Consider the following 19,853-nt stretch of genomic DNA (forward strand, 5'->3'; position numbering starts at 1 on the left):
ACCAATTTCTGGCCTAAGGTTTCGATTGAGTTACTTCAAGGTCTTATCGAAAGTGTAACTCAAACCAAGCCTAAGGCCACTGGCCACCAATAACAGTCTCCCACTATTCTGCTATTTGAAAATGACATTCACCTTCCTCCTTGAGAAACATCCCAGGTCCATTGATAAATATTCTCCAGCACCTCTAGCCCAACTACTCTAATTGCAAATAAACCAACTGCAGAGAGATGTTCTTATGCTTCTGTCTCCCACTTGATCTATGCACAAGCATATCCTGCAAGGTCGAATGGCAAACGCTTCAGTGGGCATCAATTCAAAATCAAAAAGTAGGCCACCCTCAACATATTTGGCTTATGAATTTCATTTCTGTTCTGAATTTGAATTTGGTATTGTAGACTTCTGCAAAGTTCCTGAAGTCACCAAACTGTGGGATTTGGTTCTGGACTCCTAGTTACGGGCCAGCAACTCTGTCAGGTCACCTGAATTTTTGCTGTGTGTTCCTATGCATTTTCAATACGCAGACGGTTCCACAATCCTCCAAAATGCACGTATAGTACATGCATCATCTGTGTACATATACATTACATACGTGTAATGTATATGGGAAGGGGTTCAGGAGTTCAGGTTTAGAGAAACTCCCGAGACTATAAAATACACAGAAGAAGATTAGAGCAGGCAATAGCTTCTGCCCAGCATTATTTGTCCATCAGTGAGAACAGGCTAGAGTCATGGCCTCAGCCCCCACCCAACTCTAACAAGCCTACTATAGCACCCATGCAGGACTTCAGACAGCTTTCCACCCTTCAAGAACATGGTTCCACATGAGATTGCAATATCAAAGTCTTCTGCCTTGTCCTAAGCTGAAAAGGCAGCTCCCCCCATAAAAGCTGAAGGCCAAAAGAAAGATAAATAGTAGGGTCTGCAGCTCCCTAGGACCACCTCCAACACAATGTGTACACCTCAGTGTGCCTATTGCATAGAAGGGAGATAGTCCCACTTACCTACCAGAGAATTAGTAACCAGATTCCTTTGTTTAACACTTCCTGAGGAGCACCCAGACACAGTTTAGAGGCACTATAGCACGCATCTAGTTACCCTTTCAAATCCTTCATGCATGTACGTGTCGCCTCCCGGAAGGACTTTCTGCAGCTCTTCCAGACCTTGGCGTATCTGTTCCCTGCAATGAATGCAGACGCATTGTTAGATCCAAGATCAAATTTATCAGGAGCTGATATCCAGCTGAAGACATGCATGGCAGAACCAGATACAGAGGTGGGGGGGAGGCAGGAAAGAGCTAATCCCATGTTTATATAGGCTGAGGTAATGTTACAGGCTAAGGTAATGTCTGGGTAGATGCCTAGGAAAGTGGGAAATAGAGCAGATGCGCTCCCAGTGTTCCCACAGCCTGGGGAAAGCATTCCAGCAGCAGCATCTCCTAGGTGAATATCCATATATTTCTTTCCGAATAAACATTCCCTGTGTAACCGCGGTCAAACCTCTGATTCAGAAGCAGAGCAGCTCACTTGCACCTGGCTCACTTTCCTCACCTCTGCTTGCCAACCTGACTATACAGGTGTAATCAAACAGCCACCAAAATCTCAAACTATCCTGGCAACTCCAGTTTATTTGGACATTACACCGTCAGCTCCTGTTCAAACTGACTTGAAGATTAAAGCCTTTCCCCAATAGCTCATTACAATTTAGGGTATCTGCTTTAATTTTTTCAGAAATCCCAGGCACAGTGACAGAGCAACTACAGGCTAAATTGGGTGGGCACCCATTTGTTGTTCTATTGAGTTACAGACACCAAGATCTGGAAGCCAACTACATGCCAGAAGTCTTTAATACCAAGATAAACCCCTGCAATGTGTGGGGTGTATCTCTGAGCAAACTACACAATCTTCATGGGAAACAGATTAAGTCACTGCACACAGGACCACACTGACATTGCAAGACCAAACACCAGAAGTCAGTTTTGTCTCTGCATTTTTTAACTACTTCAAGAAATCCAGTTTCTGTGATCATCACGTACTGCATCTCACATTTGTGAGGCTGACTGCAGGGGTGCATTAACATTATCCAGTCAACAGAGCAGTAACTCCCCAAGGGAGAAAAGAGTATCTGCTTTTGCAGTAGCTTGAATTATCAAACATTCAAGAACTCATTCTGTACCTGTGATATTCCAAACTAGACAGACACTGAGCTGTATACCATAGGTGGGCTGGGGGCAGATATTCCCTCTGTTCAGCTACCCATGCGCATTCCAAGACAAAGCTGAACATAAAATCAAGAGCATTTCCTGTGATCAGAACTATTTTTCAAACTTGAAGACTGAAATTTTAAAACAGACAGCAAAGGGCTTTCAAACATGTCAGTCCAGTCCCAGCAGATGCACAGAGCTTTTCCAAAGGGGATGCTAAGCACCCTCAGTCTTCACAGTCAGATGCTGATACACCACATGGAGGCATGGGCAAGGTAGAAAAAGGTTTTGCCACTACTCCATTAAGAAAGGTCAGTGTTAACTGACAGACCAGCATGAAGCCCACACCTCGTTTGTCAGTCCTCCAATAAAAACCAGCAGCTCTCCAGTCAGCTGGCTTTTAGACTAATACCACATCAATATCCTGTTCCCAGTCAACATTTCTAGAACAGCTGGATAAATATGAAATACATTTCCACATGGGAAACACTGAAGTCTCATAGCTTAGAGCTTTAACAGACTAGAGATCTTTGCAATGGGATGTGCTCACAGGGTGGGAGACGGAATGAGGCAGGGAACAGGTTTCCCTCTGGTGCCAAGTTATACGGTTAATTCTCTTTACACTTACTGCTGCAGTAAGTGGCAAGAGATGCTTAGGCTGGCTGGGTTTAATGACATTTTTCAAGGCTGGTAGGTATGTGGACTGCTCTTCAGGGAAGTGGCCAGTTTCCTATTCGTTCCTCTATAGTAGCTGCTCTGGTATGCAATTTCATAGACATCCAATATGTAAAACACATGCTGACTTATACAGGCCTCACATATGTTACATATATTTTTGCTCCACGTGGCAATGAAGTTAGCAGAGGAAGCAAGAGCGATTAAAGGACCTCATCCAGCTCTCCTTGAAGTCAGAGTTAAAAAAAAAATAAATAAATTCCGTCCCATAGATTTTACCGGGATTAACTTGGGGATCTACACAGGGGTGACAGGAACACGCTTCAGAAAGATGGCAATCAAACTGTCATTGGCAAAAAACATACACCCTTGCAACCCATCCTAAACACTGTTTGCGTGTAACCTACCTTCAGACCTCCTAAGAAATCATGTTCACCTCTACCTCAAGAGTACGGGTATCACCTACTGCTTTCAAGTTTACGTTTATGGGAAGGGAGTTTCACCCAGTTGTTCGCAGAAGAAACTCCCTAAGGATGTTTCAAAGGCAATAAGGCTTTTGTTCTCTGATAAAAGCCTGAAAATCTGTGGTAGGCAGACTCCCTCAATGAAAGCAGTTTGAGTAAAAACCCTAACTGCTGACAGAAAGACATTCAGAAGTTAAACTAAGAAGGCAACCTCTGCCTTAAGAGGCCTTAATGCATTCTAGCAGACAGCGTCATATGTGAAAACAGGCAGGTGATTCAAACAATTCAATGGAGAAGCACAAAGGTGTCACAACACTGCTCGCAGTGGACTGGAAATCATTGAGCAAGGAAGGTGAAGGAAGCTACAAGGACACAAAAGCTGCTGTGCACCTTTTAACCTCTTCTTACCTGTCTTCTGTTAACCTCATTAGAATTGTCCCTCTAGTTGAAAAAACAATGAAGGACATCCTCAGCTGAGGGCTGGAGAAGGGGAGAAAAAAGAAGCAAATTATTTTGGTGTCCAGACCAGACCTTACTGTATGTGTAACACCACACAGCACGCTCCAATTTCTACCTGGATTATAACTCCACAGGATGAAAGACAGGACTGAGTAGCAGAAGGTGTTTTGCCCTGGGCTTTCCTAGTCAAGGCAAACCATAGGGAATCCTTCTAAAAGATGTAAATAGCACTTGCATCATGACCTTTGAATTGCCAAAGCAAGAAAAGCTTACCCCCATGGAGACAAAAGAAGACTAATTATGTTTATCATAACATATTCCAACCACTGACCTGGGGATTTTTCATGCAGTCTCAAGGCACTCAGTGCCTGAAAGCCCCAGCCTCAGGCCTCTCCCTGCAGACACAAACTTCTGTACCTCAGGCAGCAGCCAGCCACTCAAACAAGAGGGTTCGCTCCCCACAAAAATACAATTTGATCCATGCAATTCAGGCAGGAAGAAAGGGAACAACTAGCTTATCTACTCCTATGTCCTGCACGACAGAAATCTGGGGAAAAGCAGTCAACGGGATGATCTGAGCAGAGCACGAAGAACTCTCTCCACACCAGAGGACTGGCACCAGCATGTGTTACGGGACTGTAACTGCGAACACATCTCCCAGCCGCTGGCACCCCCCCTCCTTACTCGGTTATCTGCAAAGCACCACTTCTTACCTTATGAACTTGCGGGCCAAGTGTTCCACAAAATGATATATTTCATTCCAATGGTGCAGGACACTTCCTGACCTAGGGAAACAATTATTACAGGAGTATTAGTTTAATTGCTGCTATTGTAGTTTTCTCAGCCTAATGTTTTGTTACACATTGCTCAGCCAGTAATTTCTTTTTATTTTGTTTAACACTCAGTGTCTACATTCTTCCTTTAAAAATATATTAAACTGTAAATGACATTTCCTACTTAACTTTGAAAAGCAAGAATAATCTACACTCCACGCAAGTGTTTGAGGCTACACTTGGCAATAACATACGGCAGTTATGCTAGACCTTTAGCACGGCCTTAAACAAATAAACCCCGAGTGAAGACCTCGTCTTTCTGCACAGTATTTTAGATTAATTCCACCAACTCACTTGTCATACCATTATGCAGAGCTTTCAGCTTTATTTTGAGAATAAAATGGAGCTGGAGTAACAGATTACTAAACTTCTCTAGCGTTTCCACTGTGCTGGAGACTATGAAAGGTAAAACACCTTAGGTCCACCTCTCAACTGTTCTGGCTAATTCATTCACACCTCGGTTAAAAGCAAAACAAACTAATTTCACTCCTCAGGAAAATAAACCATGGACTACAACGAGATTGGATTATTCTTCTTTGTAACAACCAGGAAAAAATTAGGTTAATCAGAATCTTTCAGCACTAAATGCCCCTTCTGGCAAAAACACTTCTATGAACACTGGAATATTAACATTGGGGAAAAATTCCTTCATAGAGTTGGGAAAAAAAATGTGTCATCACTTATTTAATTCAGTGACTACAATTAAAAAAATATTTCTAGGAGAAATCACCATTCCAACTTTAAAAGAACCTTCATCGATCTGCAGCTTGAGGAAGGAAAGATGAACACTGGCGATTCTTTTTTTCATTTCACAGAAAGAAAAGGCATCTGACCTGACTCTGTGGTACCTTGGGGCTGAGCACGCAAACACGAACAGATTCACCCAGGTACCGCACACCCGGCACAGCCAACCCCAGCCCGGCGGCCAAGAGCAGTCCTCCGCTTCCCAGCGGCACAGCAAGCAGGCAAACCATCCTTCCCCATCCTCCTCACACCTGGCGTTCACCCACAGCCATTCGGTAAAAACCTTGGCCTTACCCACTTGCTTGGTGATACCTTGTGCTGGTTTGGTGTCTGGCGGGGTTTTGGCGGGCTTTTGGGAGCGGGGCAGGGCGCTCCTGAGGGGGGCTCCTGTCAGAGGCTTCGAGAAGCTTCTCCGGCTCCGATTTCGGACCCGCCTCTGGGTAAGGCCAGGGCAATGGCGCCTCTGCGAATGACTATTTAAGGGTGAAACAACCTGGTGATTGTCGGCTTTTGTTCTGTCTGTCCGTGTTGGTGAGGGGGATGGGAGAGAGACATCCCTGCGGACACCCGGGTCAGTGAGGGAGGAGAGGGGGAGCTGTGCCGGAGCAGAGGTTCCCCCGCGGTTAAGATGGCGGCTGAGCCCCTGCAGCCCCTGGAGCTCAGCGGCGGCCCAGAGGTCGCCCTGCAGCCCGCGGAGGGCCCCGGGCCGGAGGAGCAGGGACCGGGCCCGGAGCAGCCGCGACTCCGGCCGCGCTGGAGCCGCCGGTCGGTGGGAGGGCGGCAGCGCCGGGAGGGACCGCGCTGGGGCGGGTTGGGGAGCTGCGGCCCCGCGGGAAGGACTCGCGTTGGGGCAGTTCATGGAGGAGGGTCTGCCCTGAGGGGGACCCCGCGGGGGGGCAGGGGAGGGCTGCGAGGGCCCCTCTCACTGAGGGGGAAGGAGCCGCGGAGACCCCTTGTGCCGGCGGGACTGTGAGCAGAGCTGAGCGCAGGAAGGCCGGAGGGGTGGGGGGAGGTGGGTTGTTTTAAGAGCTGGTTGTATCTCTCCATACTCTTGATGGTGGTGGTTGGTTGTATGACATTTGTGGTGTTATCCCTAAGTTGAGGCTGTTTTGCCCCTGACCATCACTGGTGAGGGAGCCCTCCCTGTCCTGGGTCTCGACCCTCAGGCCTTTTGGGTTGTGTCTTCTCCCGCCCATCCCTCAGGGGACGGGGCAGGGGTGAGCGAGAGGCTGCAGAGGGGCTTTTGTTGCCGGCTGGGCAGGCTCAAACCACGACATACCTTAAGCCATTCTCTTTCTGTACGATCCCAATATGTCCAAAGACAGCCTTAGATGACGTGTAATGAGGACCCTTGCACAGGTACAAAAGCTTATGGTCCATCTAGAAAAACAGCGAACTCCCCAGCTCTCGTTGCACCAAATGCACCTCTTTAAAAATAAACTTACAGGCACCCCTGTTTTGTCCAGGATTCTAAGGGACAGATTGCAGAGGAGACTTGATCACAAGCAAACGCTAATAGCGCTAGATTACCTCATGGCTCTGTTTCCCTTCATCAGACTAGGGCTTGAAATCATTACTTGTTCTCCATGCAAATGTGTATCGGAGAGGACCAGAGAAGTAAGGGTCTCTATAAACTAATTAAACCACAGACAATGGGAAAACTGGTGTCTTTTAACAGATGAAGGCAGAGGTACATCAGGACTTGCTCTCAAACAAGAAAGTTATCCCCTGCTGCAAACTAATAGAAACAGAGGCCCACAAAGCTCAGCCCCAGGTGCAAATTCCTCTCAGACATATGGAATAACTGAGACTTTGAATATGAAAGGCAGTGCAGTCCCATCGATGTCCAGTAGTCTAAATCATTTCCAAGAACTGGCTTGGAAAAGAAGTATTTCTTGCCTTTCTATGGCGAGGCATAAAAGAAACACTTGACTTTATAGCAAAGGTTACATGAGTGTCCAGAAAACACTTGAAGCCAAGGTTTTGTTAACCATAAAACAATTACTGCCTCCTTCAGTGAAATGTATGTTGCTTTAGACCATATATCCATGTCTCAAAAAAGTACACCTCATTAATGTTCCGCATGCCTTCTAAACCATCTCGTGGCAGACAAGTGAAGTTAGGACCCTTTCACAAGTATACCCTCACCAGCCTTCTCCTAGCCATCAGATAAGATGGCCATACTACACTTGGTGTTAAGGGAGAACTTGGTGCTCAGCCTCTGTCAACACAGAAGCTCTAGCTTGCCCCTGCTTGCAGCAGGACACTGCCCTAGAAGCTACATGAGCCTTTGAAAGTACGGTTGTTTCTTCCTTTCTGAACAGAAGTTGCTCACTTGAAATTACTATTGCAGCAAGGCAGCTGGGAATGAGATCCAGCCACAAGGCACATAAGGTATGTAGGTCGTCATATAAAACTCCTGTCATTTTCCATGGCTCTGAAAAGTGATGAATTTTTTGAAAACAGCATTTTCTAGAATAAAGCTTAAAACCCAGTATCTCAACTCAATGACATGCCAGTCAATAAGTCAATAGCACATCCTGTTTAAGTGTTCGCCTTTGCAACTGTTTTTCCTCTGGTCTTAAATTGTTTGGGCAGTTTTTTCAGGTGAGCAGTGCTTTTTAATTCCTCACGCAAGTGTGGCTTCAGCTCCTGCTGCACCTCCTCCCCTTCATCATCCTCACTCTATTCTCCTACCAAGAGTTCCATCTTTATGCCCTCTGGAACAAAACCCCAAGCCTCTGAAGTGACAGCTCTTTAAGTGAAACCTTCCCACCCATCTATTAACACACAAAAGGAACAACCTGAAGTTCAAAAGCAGCAGAATGTTAAACATCTATTTTAAGGAAACTTCTTACCATTGCTACAATCATAAACACAAACCCACTGCATCCCACAAGAGGAGGATGGTTTCTGCTTTCAGCTCCAAAGACACTGAAGTGGGGTGATTGGAACAGTCTACAATCCATTTATTCTTCATCTCTACCAGTGCAAGCTATAAAAGGGTCCCAAAATGAAGGTTCACACTTTTGCTGACCACACATCATTCCTTCTAGCACAGCAAGTTTTCCACCTGTAGCTAGACAGCTTGCAGTCTGCTTGCAGTAATTGCTCCATGTAGTCAAACCCAGGTGTCAGTGGCTATAACTGCTCAGGTCTGCATTTAGAAAAAAGTACTCCAACTCATAAAATACATCTTCTGAAACACACTTCAGGCTTCTTACAGTCTTCACTTGGCATAAACCGGACAAAACCAATAAAACTAATCTTTCTGCAGTCAACAGAAAGTTTACAAAACCAGCATTAGCTTATAGCCTTCACCTCCACAGCTCTCAGCTGTGGTACTTGGAAGCCCCACAGTAAGAGACACTTGTCACAGGTAAAGCCCCTCATAAGGCAGGCCAAGAACTCTAAGTAGGACAAGTATTTCTAAAGCCTAACTGTAAGACAATAAAAGCCAAATTTAAAATCGTTATCTCTTCATATTCCCAAAGAGAAATAAGACGATCAGTGAGCCAACAATTTGCAGCTGAATGGTTGATGCTATAAACTTGCAATTTAAGAAAAGGCTCATCACGAAGATGCCAAATTCTCTTGCTGGAGAAAAGCCCAATAAATGGAAATTAAGACTAAGTAAACTATTATGCCTTTAACAAGAAAATGATACATTCTGTGGTCAACTGTGCTGGCATTTTGTACATCTAAACTAAACGCAAGGGTGAGAGGGACACTCCATATGGCTCCATGGTTCCAGACCTGGAGAGCCACTCTCTGGCTAAACCCTGCAGCCCTCCAGCAGCTGCTTTTCTCCTACTGTGACAAGACACACGGTATCCCAAAGCTGCAGCAACTCAGACCTCCTTACAGTTTGTCTTTCTTGCACTTTTTAGGCTCCTCATTTCCATTTCTGTCATCGCACCTTCTCAGAATACCCACACTTTTATTTAACTCACAATCTAGAAGAAAACAGCATCAAGCCCACAAACTCTTATACAAAGACTTCACACCAGTTACGTGCGCTGCAGCTGACAGAAGTACAAAAAGACACCTGATTCAGGAGCCGATGTTGATCCAAATTCTCCTTAAACTTCCACAGTTTTGGACTAACTTCAAGAAGTCTCATAGCTGTCAGAGGTGGCAATGACCCAAGAAGTTTTGCGGCATCTTTTTATTAATCTCTTTAAAAATAACACAAATGAACCAAAAAGTGTCCTTTGTCTTTTCAAATACTTCAGGAGTAATTTTGAAAACACTACATAACAAGAAGATGTTAAAGAGGTGATGCAAGCCTTTGAGGAAACACTACTACCTTGTGCCACACTTCACACGAGATAGCTCACCAGAGATACTGTCAAACGTGTGAGGTTACAGGGTCTTCCAGTTCAGAGCAGGATAAGCCTCTAAGCTCAATCACAGTCCAAGAACATCCTTCTCTTCCTGACTAGCAGGGGATATATATAAAAAAAAAGCTAATAAACAGGGAACCATGGACTGAATTTCCATCGAGCTGTAGATAACATGCAGACTGCTGCAGGCACACGCTTAGACCTGGATGTAAGGTAGCTCCCACCCATGCCTTTTACCAAGGAATAGTTAACTTTAGATTTACCACCGGCTAAAAAACATGTCCACAGGCCTTGACTGGCAAGGATGTCAGGCCAGATATTAGCTCATTGCAATTGCACTGCCTACAGCAGCCGTAGGAATTAATTACATACTTTCAGGCAATAAGCAAAGGACACAAGAATGCGCAAATTTCTCCACCCTTCCTTGCTAGTGTCCCTCAACCCTCATGCTACAACAAACTATGCCTTCTTATGCTTGCAACCCCCTGCCATCCAAACAAAATGCATTCATTGCTCTGGGTTCAGGCCTGTGATTCCAGAAAAAACATCAAGGAGTTACTGACTAGGTCAACGGAGATTGGAGAGGACTTTGAATCTCTTTCCACAGACACTCAATTTTACCATTTCCTGCTCTGGGGGGGGGGGGGTGTGTGCACTAGATGATCTTTTGAGGTCCCTTCCAACCCCTGACATTCTGTGATTACGTGCTAAAGACTTGCATGTCTTCAGGTTAGAGCAGCTAGAATATTATTCAATCTGGAAGGGACCTGTGGTTAACTCTGTTGGAGGGCTCACATTTCCCAGGGGAAGAGTCACTGCTACCAGAAGTGGTTTGCGTAGGTCAGTCTCCCTGCCTGGTGATGCAGAGTGTCTGTCTGCTTTCTATCCCACTGTAGCCCCTATAGTCTTCTACACTCTGTGCAAATCAGGACTTAGTCCTGCTTAAGTCATGGTAACTACAGCTACTAAAGCTAGATTCAAAGAAACACCTATTAGCCTCTCTAGAGCAGGAGTTTCACTTCAATATGACTGGTTAAAAATAGATCAGCTGTCTGGCTGAATAACGAAGGGATCACAGCTTGGATTACTTGCTTCATCTTGCCAAGGATCTTTTAGAGCCAAGTTTTCTTTCACACATGCACAGTTCCTTGCATGTTTTCTGCACATGGGTATAAAATGCTTACTATTTGCACACGACAGGCAAAAGCATAGGAAATAAGACCTTTGACATACAGAGGATACAACAAAACACTACTAGGAAGACTTACTCATTATTCCTTCTTCCCTACCTGCAAATAAATTAATCTGGGAGCTGCCTCATTGTTCCAACTGTGCTCGTGGGGAGTGTTCACATACTACAGCACTAGATACCACATCAGTCAGGGGGTGGGTCATAGTCTTCAATAATTAGTCACATGGATGATATTTTTATAATAACTAGACAACATCAGCAAAACCAAATCTTTGCTTTTTTATCAACATCTCGCTGCTTCCTCGTTCTTCCTTCTTAATGAAGGCCCTGTATCTTATCTCACAGCCAGGCTATAAATTCTTTGGCACCATCTTCTGCCATACGCTTTGCTACCGTTTGGTCAACGATAGCCTCAACCCATGAAACCCCTCAGCACCACAGTAACACAAAAGGACATGCCATCTAGGACCAGCTCTCTCAACAATTCTCCCAAGATCAGCCAGCCTTACCTTCCACAACACTGGGCGCACCTGGGCATGACCTCCATTTTGAGATGCTCAGCACCCGGTATGACTAGATCCTGCATATAACCTAAACAGCAAATAGCCCACAACTGTACTCTAAATAGCATATGGCGTGAGCTGTAGACACCTCCACCTTTTTTTTTTTTTTTTTTGTGCAAAGCGCAAGAGAAATGGATTAATCCATTCTTAATTCGTGTGAACACAATTCCTTCCATGAACCTGCTGTCAGGCAGCTCAGAATTTCAAGTTAGTTGTTTGTGTGTGTAACACTAATTTTGACCTTTTTAAGTTTGCTACATGTCAAGCAACAATTCACGAGAGAGCTGGCAAACCATAGTTTCCTCTAAAGTTGGAGCACTGCACCAACAGCATGACAACTTCAGTTTTACTTGGCAAGCAGCTTGCCCAACAGGGGTGTCTTTGCATCACTTCTGGTACATAACTCTGTTAGCCTGAGGTTCAATGGTCACAGCATGAGAGGCCTTCTCTCTATTGCTACCCAAGCTGAGTAAGAACTCTTGGAAGCGCTAGAAGACATGCAAGCATAGGCACAGAGATTAAGAATGCCATTGTAACCCAGCAAGCCTATCTGGTATCATTCAGTCTTTTGTTCTGTTTGTTACATGCACGTCAAAGCTGTGTAGCCTAACAGGATCATTTCTGAGTGGCTGGTACTGGATTTTTGTCTACTTCATGACCATGAGAAATGGGAGATTTGCTTCAGGTCCTCTGAGCATGCCATCTGCAGGGAGTCACGTTTCCAGCTGTCTGCAGACAGCCAGAGGAAACCTGGTTTCCTTTCCAACAGTTCCCCCAGCAAGTTTGCCAGAGTCTCCTAAGGAGAACGTTGCAGGGAGTTACAGCATCACTTCATGAGAACAGCCTCTAACACAAGCCCCTTCCCCAGCGGGTTACGGGTTCACTTTGAAGGGGCTTCCTGTGGCCAGAAGCCTGCTTTGAGAGCCAGTGCTGTGACAAGGACGGTGTGTAGTGCAGCAGCTGGAACATGTCCTGCGAGCAGCACACATACAAGGTGCTAAATGGACTTCAGTAGTCACTGAATCCAACCAGGCACTGAGGCAGAAGGGTCAGTAGAGGGCACTAGCACTGGTGACTTCCAGCGCTGGGTTTATTATTTTTATACTACTTCTTTGATCCCACAAAGTAGGTTGCTTAATAGTTCAATGGTTTTCTTCCACCACTAAAATTAACATTTCATGTTTCAGAATCTAAATATCTACTGATTCAGTGTCCTTTATCACTTTTAATAAGTTGTAAACATTTTAGGGCTATTTCAAAGAAAAGCAGTGAACCCTCAAACCATTGTTATCATTGCATAGTTTGCCTGGAGACCTCTATAGGCATCACCTCAGGACTTCACTTCAGGATTCAGCAGCATTTTTAAAACATTCTCTAAACAATTAGAAGGTAGAAAAGCCAGGCTAAGTAAGCCTCAAGTTTTTTAGAACTTCAGCTTAGAACTTGAGGAATAAAAGAAAGTTTTAAAGATAAAGGATATGGGATAAACTACACCACAGTAAGTCTCTCATCAGCCTCCTCAAAGGCTAAACAATCAGGTCCATAGCATATTGTACACATTAGCAGCTTAAACACCATAGTTCTCCTCCAAATTCCAGTGGAGACCAAGGACATTTTTACATCAGACCCAGTTCATTTCTGCACCAGAAAAATCCCAGAAATAGGAATCCTGCAACTGTCAAAGACAGATTTTTTTTTTGTTGGTTACCTTGATACATACACTGAGGTAAGCCTGCCTACTTTAAGGTTTGTGCCAAGCTTCGTATTTCTACCCAAATTCATAATCCCTTGAGCAAGCCTGGAAAGTCAGGCGTTTCAGTTACAGGACAGTACAGAACTTGAAATAAGTGGCTGTTAAAATTGCATTAGCTCTGAGGTATAATGCAGCATATCCATCAGATTTGATAAAACCTTCAATTCTGCTTCAACTTTCAGGGAAATGCAGTTTGCAAAAGCTGGCTGCAGTACAAATCATGTACTGTAGCAATAAAAGTGTTCCAACTAATAACTGATCAGCCAAAAAACCAAAATGCATTAGACAGGCAGAACTCTCCACTGAATAAAGTAAAACAAAACAAAACAAAACCCAAACCAACAAAAAAAAACCCAAAAAATCAAACCAAAAAAACTTTCCCCTGGAGCATTAGGACAACTGGCATACCAAACTATCCAGTGTCTCAGTCTTATATTTTACCCAGTATTTTGTAATAAAGGGTTATGTAATTCCAAGTCATTTATACTAATGGAATGTGGGAGCTACTGCAAAACACTCAAGAGGATCAGTCAGAAAGCCTCATCTGCAAGCAGTGCTGGCAACTTGCAAATACTTTCCTGTCTCTGAAATTTATGGTTAATAATGTCAGTACCATGGCTCTGGCATGCATATTCTCCCGTATTTCCAAACCTTTGGTTCAAAATAGCTCTTCTTAATGAAGAAGATTAGGAGAATCATTTTAGCTAGTACTTTGTTCTAAGTTTTTGTAAATTGTTGTATGTTCAGTATGAAGCTTTCCAAAGCTCAGCACATATCTATTCCATATTGCTCCATCTACAATCTGAAGGCCTGTAAAGAGGCAAACTTACCAGTGCCAAGAAGATGACACTATGACAATTAGTGATGAAAAAAGTGAAGTAGGAAGTTATCTTCAGTATAAACAGTTAAACAGTCAAAATATGCATTTGATTAACAGGAAACAAAGAAAATGTGACTCAGCGCTGAGAAAATAAAGCTCTCTTTAAATAAGGCATTCTAGCTGTTTTCCATCACAACGGCCCGAATCAGACCCTCTCAAAGGGAGCAGCCACCTCTCGGAGCCCAGGCTTTACCTGCTAGTTGCTGCTCTAGACCGTTCAGAGCTAAGGAGCCAGCGGTGCAGAAGCAGACCTCCAGGCAGGCAAGCATTTCCTCCATGTCTTCAGATACACAATTAATGCCTGCAAGAATAACTCTCCAACCCCTGCTTTCAGGAGTGCCTCAACCTTCACGGTTCATAAGGAAACCAGAGGTGACCAGAGTGCTGCCCTTCTCCCAACTGCTCTTTTAAGAAAGAACAGAGTCAAGCACACAAAGCTTCTATATCAGCTACAGCAAAATTTATAACAATTTAATTTACAAAGCACAATGGAATTGTACACTAGACCTACTGAAGAAGTTACCCAACAAAACAAAGCCAGAGTAGTAAAGAGTTTCACAGGTCCCTCAGAGGCACGGTGACTTCTACAAAACCCAAATCCAAAGAAAACCTCCTCAGTGTCAATATATGCCAGTCCAGTTCATGTCTACACAAAGATTTCTTTGAAAAATAACAAAGTAGAACCGACTTACTTGTCTAGAATGAAATACAAATCAAATCCTCCGTAACAGGCAGGACCACCATTCTCTCTCTTTCCACCTTGTCCATCACAGGCTAGCATAAAAGTTGCTAGGAAGAGACATTTGAAGCCAAATCTCAAGATGCTTTGCTTTGCAATGGCCATTATATCCAGAGAGGAGGAGAAAAAGAAAGCTCTTCTTCCAAGGCTCCTTTATTTCACAGGTTTCTCCACAAAAGCCATTCAATGACCTTTTAAATGTATATATGGATATTGTATTCCTTAAAACTCCACTTGCAACAGTTGTCCTCAGGAATTGCAAGACTTTCCCCCTTGTTTCCCTTGCACTTCTGTTTCTTGGTTTCAGATTTCAAGATGCACAATACTGTATTTCACTTTTTTTTTTAAAGGGACTTGACCCTCAGTCTAACTCGCGACTCTCTGAAAGCAGCACTATTGTTTTGCAAGAGCGCGAGCAGCCTCCTAACAAATCTTGCTTTGTCACAGACTTCAGAAAATACAGGGAGGGTTTGAGGATTTTTTCACCCCTTAATTATTATTGTTATTATTAAAGACGGTTAAGTTTTATTTTCCCTCAGCAAAAAAAAAAGCTCAGAGAATGCCACCTTGTGGCAAAAACTCGAGCTGCCTGGCGTCTCTGGTTTTTCAGCATATCATTCGTGCACTGAGCATCCTAAACACAAGGCACAGCAGCTTCAGCTGTGAACAGAGGAGAGGGTTGCTCAAGCAGTCCCACAGCACGGTGCAGAGACAGCTTTATTTCCCATGTAGGCAACACCTGAGTCTAAAGGCCTTTAAAAACCTGGAGGGAGTAGCTTCACAAAAGGGACTGTGCCAAGCCACGCTGTGTTCCATCCCTTGTATTTGCTCGGTCCTGGGAAATATCAAGCAACGTCTGGGCCTGTGAAACAGGCTTCCCCTTCTTACCATCCTTCACAAACTCATTTCAGCCAGGGGAGGCCAAACCTTCCATCTCCCAAGAAAACTTGCTGGCAAATGCAGCTTCAGCCACACTTGCATTTTCTGTTGCCTTCCCCAAACAGCAGCACAAGCTCCAAAACCCGAGCAGGAGAGCTCAAAAGCAAGAGCCTTCCCCTGTCAGAGCAGCCCCCTATGCCAGCAAGAGCTAAACTAGAGAACCCAGGAGCAGGGGCTTCCCGGCCTTCCCCTCAAATCCTCTCAGGCTATAGCCACACACCTGTTCTTCCAGTACTAACCACTTACTGGTTCTTGGAGCAGCTTCAGGTGTTGCAGCAAGGGAGGGGAGTGGGTGACACACACTGTGTCAGGTTTCTGACAGAGGAGGCAAGTGCACTTGAGTCAGCCTTTCAGGCTGTTCCTCATTGGTTAAATAGCTACATTTGTCTTCAAAAAATTCTTAGCAAAAGCAAACAATCTGAGGGAAGACCAGGAAAAGCAGCAGGAGAGGTTTCAAGGGAAAGTGGCAAAGAGCATGGGACAAGCTTTTGACAGAGGTGACAGCACCTGGCTTACAAATTAGTCAGGCACCTTGCTGCATTGGGGGTTAAAACCCTGGGAGTGTTCTCCCTCCCGCCTGTCAATGCTCAGCAAACACACCGGCTCCATCACCTCTAACCACGTGGATAGCAGAGAGACACGGGGCAATGGTGCCTCCTCGGTCCTGCTGTCAGCTCCTGACCAGATCTGGCAGAAGCGGAGATCCCTTGGCAGTCAAAGCTGTTCTAGTGCTAGACAGGAGCAGAACCAGGTGTGTTGTAGATGGATGGTTTGGGCTTCCACACCTACACCCAAGGGGAGATGGGGGTGCGGGTGCAGGTTCCACGTTATCGCTGAGTCTGAAAGGAGAGCAGTAACACGGCTCATTACTGCTTCTGCTGTCAGAAAAGTGTATGAGAGCCTTTTGCTCAGGTAGCTGTGGTGCTGCCCAAACTGAGGGTCAGCACCTGTACCAGCCCTGGGTGGGCAAAATGTGAGGGCAGGTGCTGCTTTTTGGGGAGTTGTGAAAAAGAGGCAGAGCTGCCACCTCCTGCTTTGCACATCTGAGTGACCTGCAGCATTTTAGGGGATGAGACTAGTCCTTGGGCTTCTTCTTTTTTTTTTTTTTTTAATATATCTTAAAGGAAATGAGCTGAATGGACAATGTAAAAATAGGAAGGGTAGGAGAAAAGCTTCCTCTCTGGGGACTGATGGGCTGATTTTGTGAAATTTTGGAAAAGTCCTTAGGGCCAGCTTCTGATCTGAGGAACAGCTAGGGCTCCAGCCACAGCCAGAGAAAGCATCTTGTTGTCCCCAGCTTGTGGCCTGTGTCTGCCTGAAGATTAAAAGCAGACTGACAATCTCCTTCACTTGTTCCTAACTGGCCCTGGGATGAACAAATAGGTAGAGTTGTTGTTTTGTTTTGTTTCTTAAAAAAAAAGAAAAAAACCCCTGTACCTCAGGAAAGCAACTTTGGGCTGAAGCTAGCAGAGGGGAAGGAGGGGGAGAGCAGATTCTCTGGGTAGCTGTGGATTCAGATTGACAGAAGGCCCAGGAAAGCTTGGGGAGCAGCCAAGGAATGAGGCATGGGGTGAAGCTTGGAGCACTCTGAGGTGGAGGGAGCTGCTGACAAAAGGAGCCACCATGTGTTGTGCTGTACCTCTGACTCCCTTCAGGGCTAGTCCCCTTCATATGCCTGTTTCAAGAATGTGTCTTTTTGTTTGTGATCTGGTAATAGCAGCATCAGCCCTCTGAGGAAAGCAGCTCCATAATGGGAAGCTCATGTGGGAGACAGGAGGGGGGCATTGGGATTTCTGTCTGTCCCTCCCTCACTAAAAGTGCCAGAAACAAAACCACTATGAAGATGAGAGCTTTTGAGTTTGAGCTGATGCCCTTGGTGTGTGAACAGAATTTGGTGGGGGAAGTGGTATCAGCAGGTTTTCCTGTTTTATCATCTACTCCCTCCCTTCTATATGTCTGGGGGACCTTTCTGAAGCTCACAGCTTGGAAGCAGCTGGTTCTGTGGAAACAGTGGTGTTGCTGGTAGGTGAGACACAGCATAGGAGAGCATTGTGTGGGTTCTGTGAGGACTCACTTGGGTGACTTTGGGGGTGGTTCCATTTGGCCCACAAGTGTCTGGCCTGTGTGGTGGGTAATGGCTTCTGTCAAGGTCTCAAAATAATGTTCTCTAGTATTTGGGGCACTCCAGGAAGCCGTTGCAGCCCTCTGCATGGACAGTTGGGGTGTAATGACTTGCCCACAGTGACCAGTGTTATTATCACAAATATATTATGACTGTACAGGAGTTACTTCCCTGCTGTCAGGGTAGACGTGTCCTTAACTTCACTGGCCGTATCTTCAAACGGTGTAATTCAGCATGATTCTGCTTGCACTGTCTTTGGCGTTGTAGAACACACTTCCCTGGGTACGAGAGGTGTGCCTTTACATTTGTACAATACGTGACTCAGGGCTGACACCCAGTGGCCCAGACGGTGTTTGTGTTCTCTGGATTGCTCTGATTTTTCAAGGGACCAGTAACACCGTTGTCTGTTGCTTTAGCTTACTTTGCTCTGCTTTGATTGTATTTGCCTCTGTTGCAACATGTATGGCTGTGTGCATTATTGTTCTGGTGATTCGAGTTGGTCCCACTAGCTTTTTTGTCAAGGGCTGCTAACTCTGCATGTGTGTACAGCCTCTTCCTGAAGGGGAGTATCAGGCTGTGTACACAGATGAAAATACATTGCTTGTAATGTATTAAATGAAATAGAGGAAACTATGGGGTGGGGAATAGTTGTGCCATAATGGTGGAAGGCCATGCTGTCGCTTTCCAGGTCTTGCTTTTAATTTCTGCCTGAAGCTGCTGAGGAGCAGGGGCTGCAGCCAGAGGAACTGTTGTCCCGTTTGGATGGTGCTGGAGGCGGCAGGGCTGTGTACTAAGGCTCTGCGCTTCTCCACAGCCTTCTCTCCTCTACTCAGTGCTGCATGGGTGTTGCTTTTGATTGCCTTGAACCATTCCCAAGCGCTCTGCCAGGGCTAGAGCATCCTTGCAGCACCTCTGCCAGTGGTTTTTCACGTTCACTTTGAGCCGGACAAAACTCAGCCCCTTCTGCTCAAAGGGGCATCTGTCATTAGCGGTATCTTTCTCTGAAATGGAGGTCAGGCAGAGATGATCAGCCTGGTTCCGAGTGGTCCTGAGTTTGGAGCAAATGCTGAGGAAACCATGATGGACTTCTGGTTTTCAGCCTTTCTGAAGACTGGGTGGCTGAGTTTGTTCTCCCTTCTTAAATGAAAGCACTCAGTTAGAGGTATTTTCTAAGACCCTGAGCTTAAAACTCTGAACACTCTAGTGTCCAAGTCCAAACCACAGCACAGTTGTCCAGATTCTCAGTGCCCTGTGACTCACAAGAATGCAAACTAGATATTCTCCTTAGGAGTCTTTTCAATTTGATCCGACATTTAGCAGCAGCCGTTTAACCCTTGGAGACATGAAGGTGAATGAATCCCAAGCGAGTTAAGTCTTAAGTAGGAAAGATTATCAGTAAGAAAGATTATCTAGAAACACGCATCTAACTTTGAGCCAGTGAATGTGCAAACAGATGAAGCATCGTTGGTTTAAATGAATATTAGGATCAGTTTGGTTTCCACTGGTTTTAAGGCAAAAAGGCTGAGCACATGTGCCCAGCAGGAGGGAGCAGAGCTGCACAGAATGAAAGATTCAGATTTACTGAAAATGCTTCTCATAATCATATGGGATTTATAAATCTACTGCGTTGTTGGATTTGCTGTGTCTGGCTCGGTGCTGTAAAGATGGAGAATATGACCATTTACCTAGGAGGCAAGGCATTGTGCCTTAACTGATCCTGTTCCTACTTCAAGAAGTCTTTCTTTGGAAGAGGTTAATTATACAGACAGGTGCTCCAGACTGGAGTGACAAATGGAAAACTTTTCCCTCTTCAGCCTGTGCTCTGATGTCAAATTATACTTATCCTAACCACGCTTACAGATCTCCTTTGACCGAGTATTTTCTACTCTTTAGTCCCGCACTTATTAGTCCGTGCTACAGATTTCACAGCACAAAGTGCAGAAG

General features: G+C 45.1%; 1 protein-coding gene across 1 annotated transcript in view; it reads right to left on the reverse strand.

The window, feature by feature from the left end:
* ANTXR1 (ANTXR cell adhesion molecule 1) overlaps positions 1-14,953 on the reverse strand; it is a 105,470-nt gene extending 90,517 nt beyond the window's left edge. The window contains exons 1-4 of the mRNA XM_086477108.1: positions 14,802-14,953; positions 4,512-4,583; positions 3,748-3,819; positions 1,096-1,177 (exon numbers count right to left, since the gene is read on the reverse strand). Coding sequence (XP_086333234.1) covers positions 1,096-1,177; positions 3,748-3,819; positions 4,512-4,583; positions 14,802-14,953 — 378 coding nt within the window. The remainder of the gene's footprint in view (positions 1-1,095; positions 1,178-3,747; positions 3,820-4,511; positions 4,584-14,801) is intronic.
* Between the last annotated feature and the right edge of the window lie 4,900 nt (positions 14,954-19,853).

Source organism: Leptosomus discolor, chromosome 23, assembly GCF_034619465.1.
Source record: "Leptosomus discolor isolate bLepDis1 chromosome 23, bLepDis1.hap2, whole genome shotgun sequence".
Taxonomy (NCBI): Eukaryota; Metazoa; Chordata; class Aves; order Leptosomiformes; family Leptosomidae; genus Leptosomus; species Leptosomus discolor.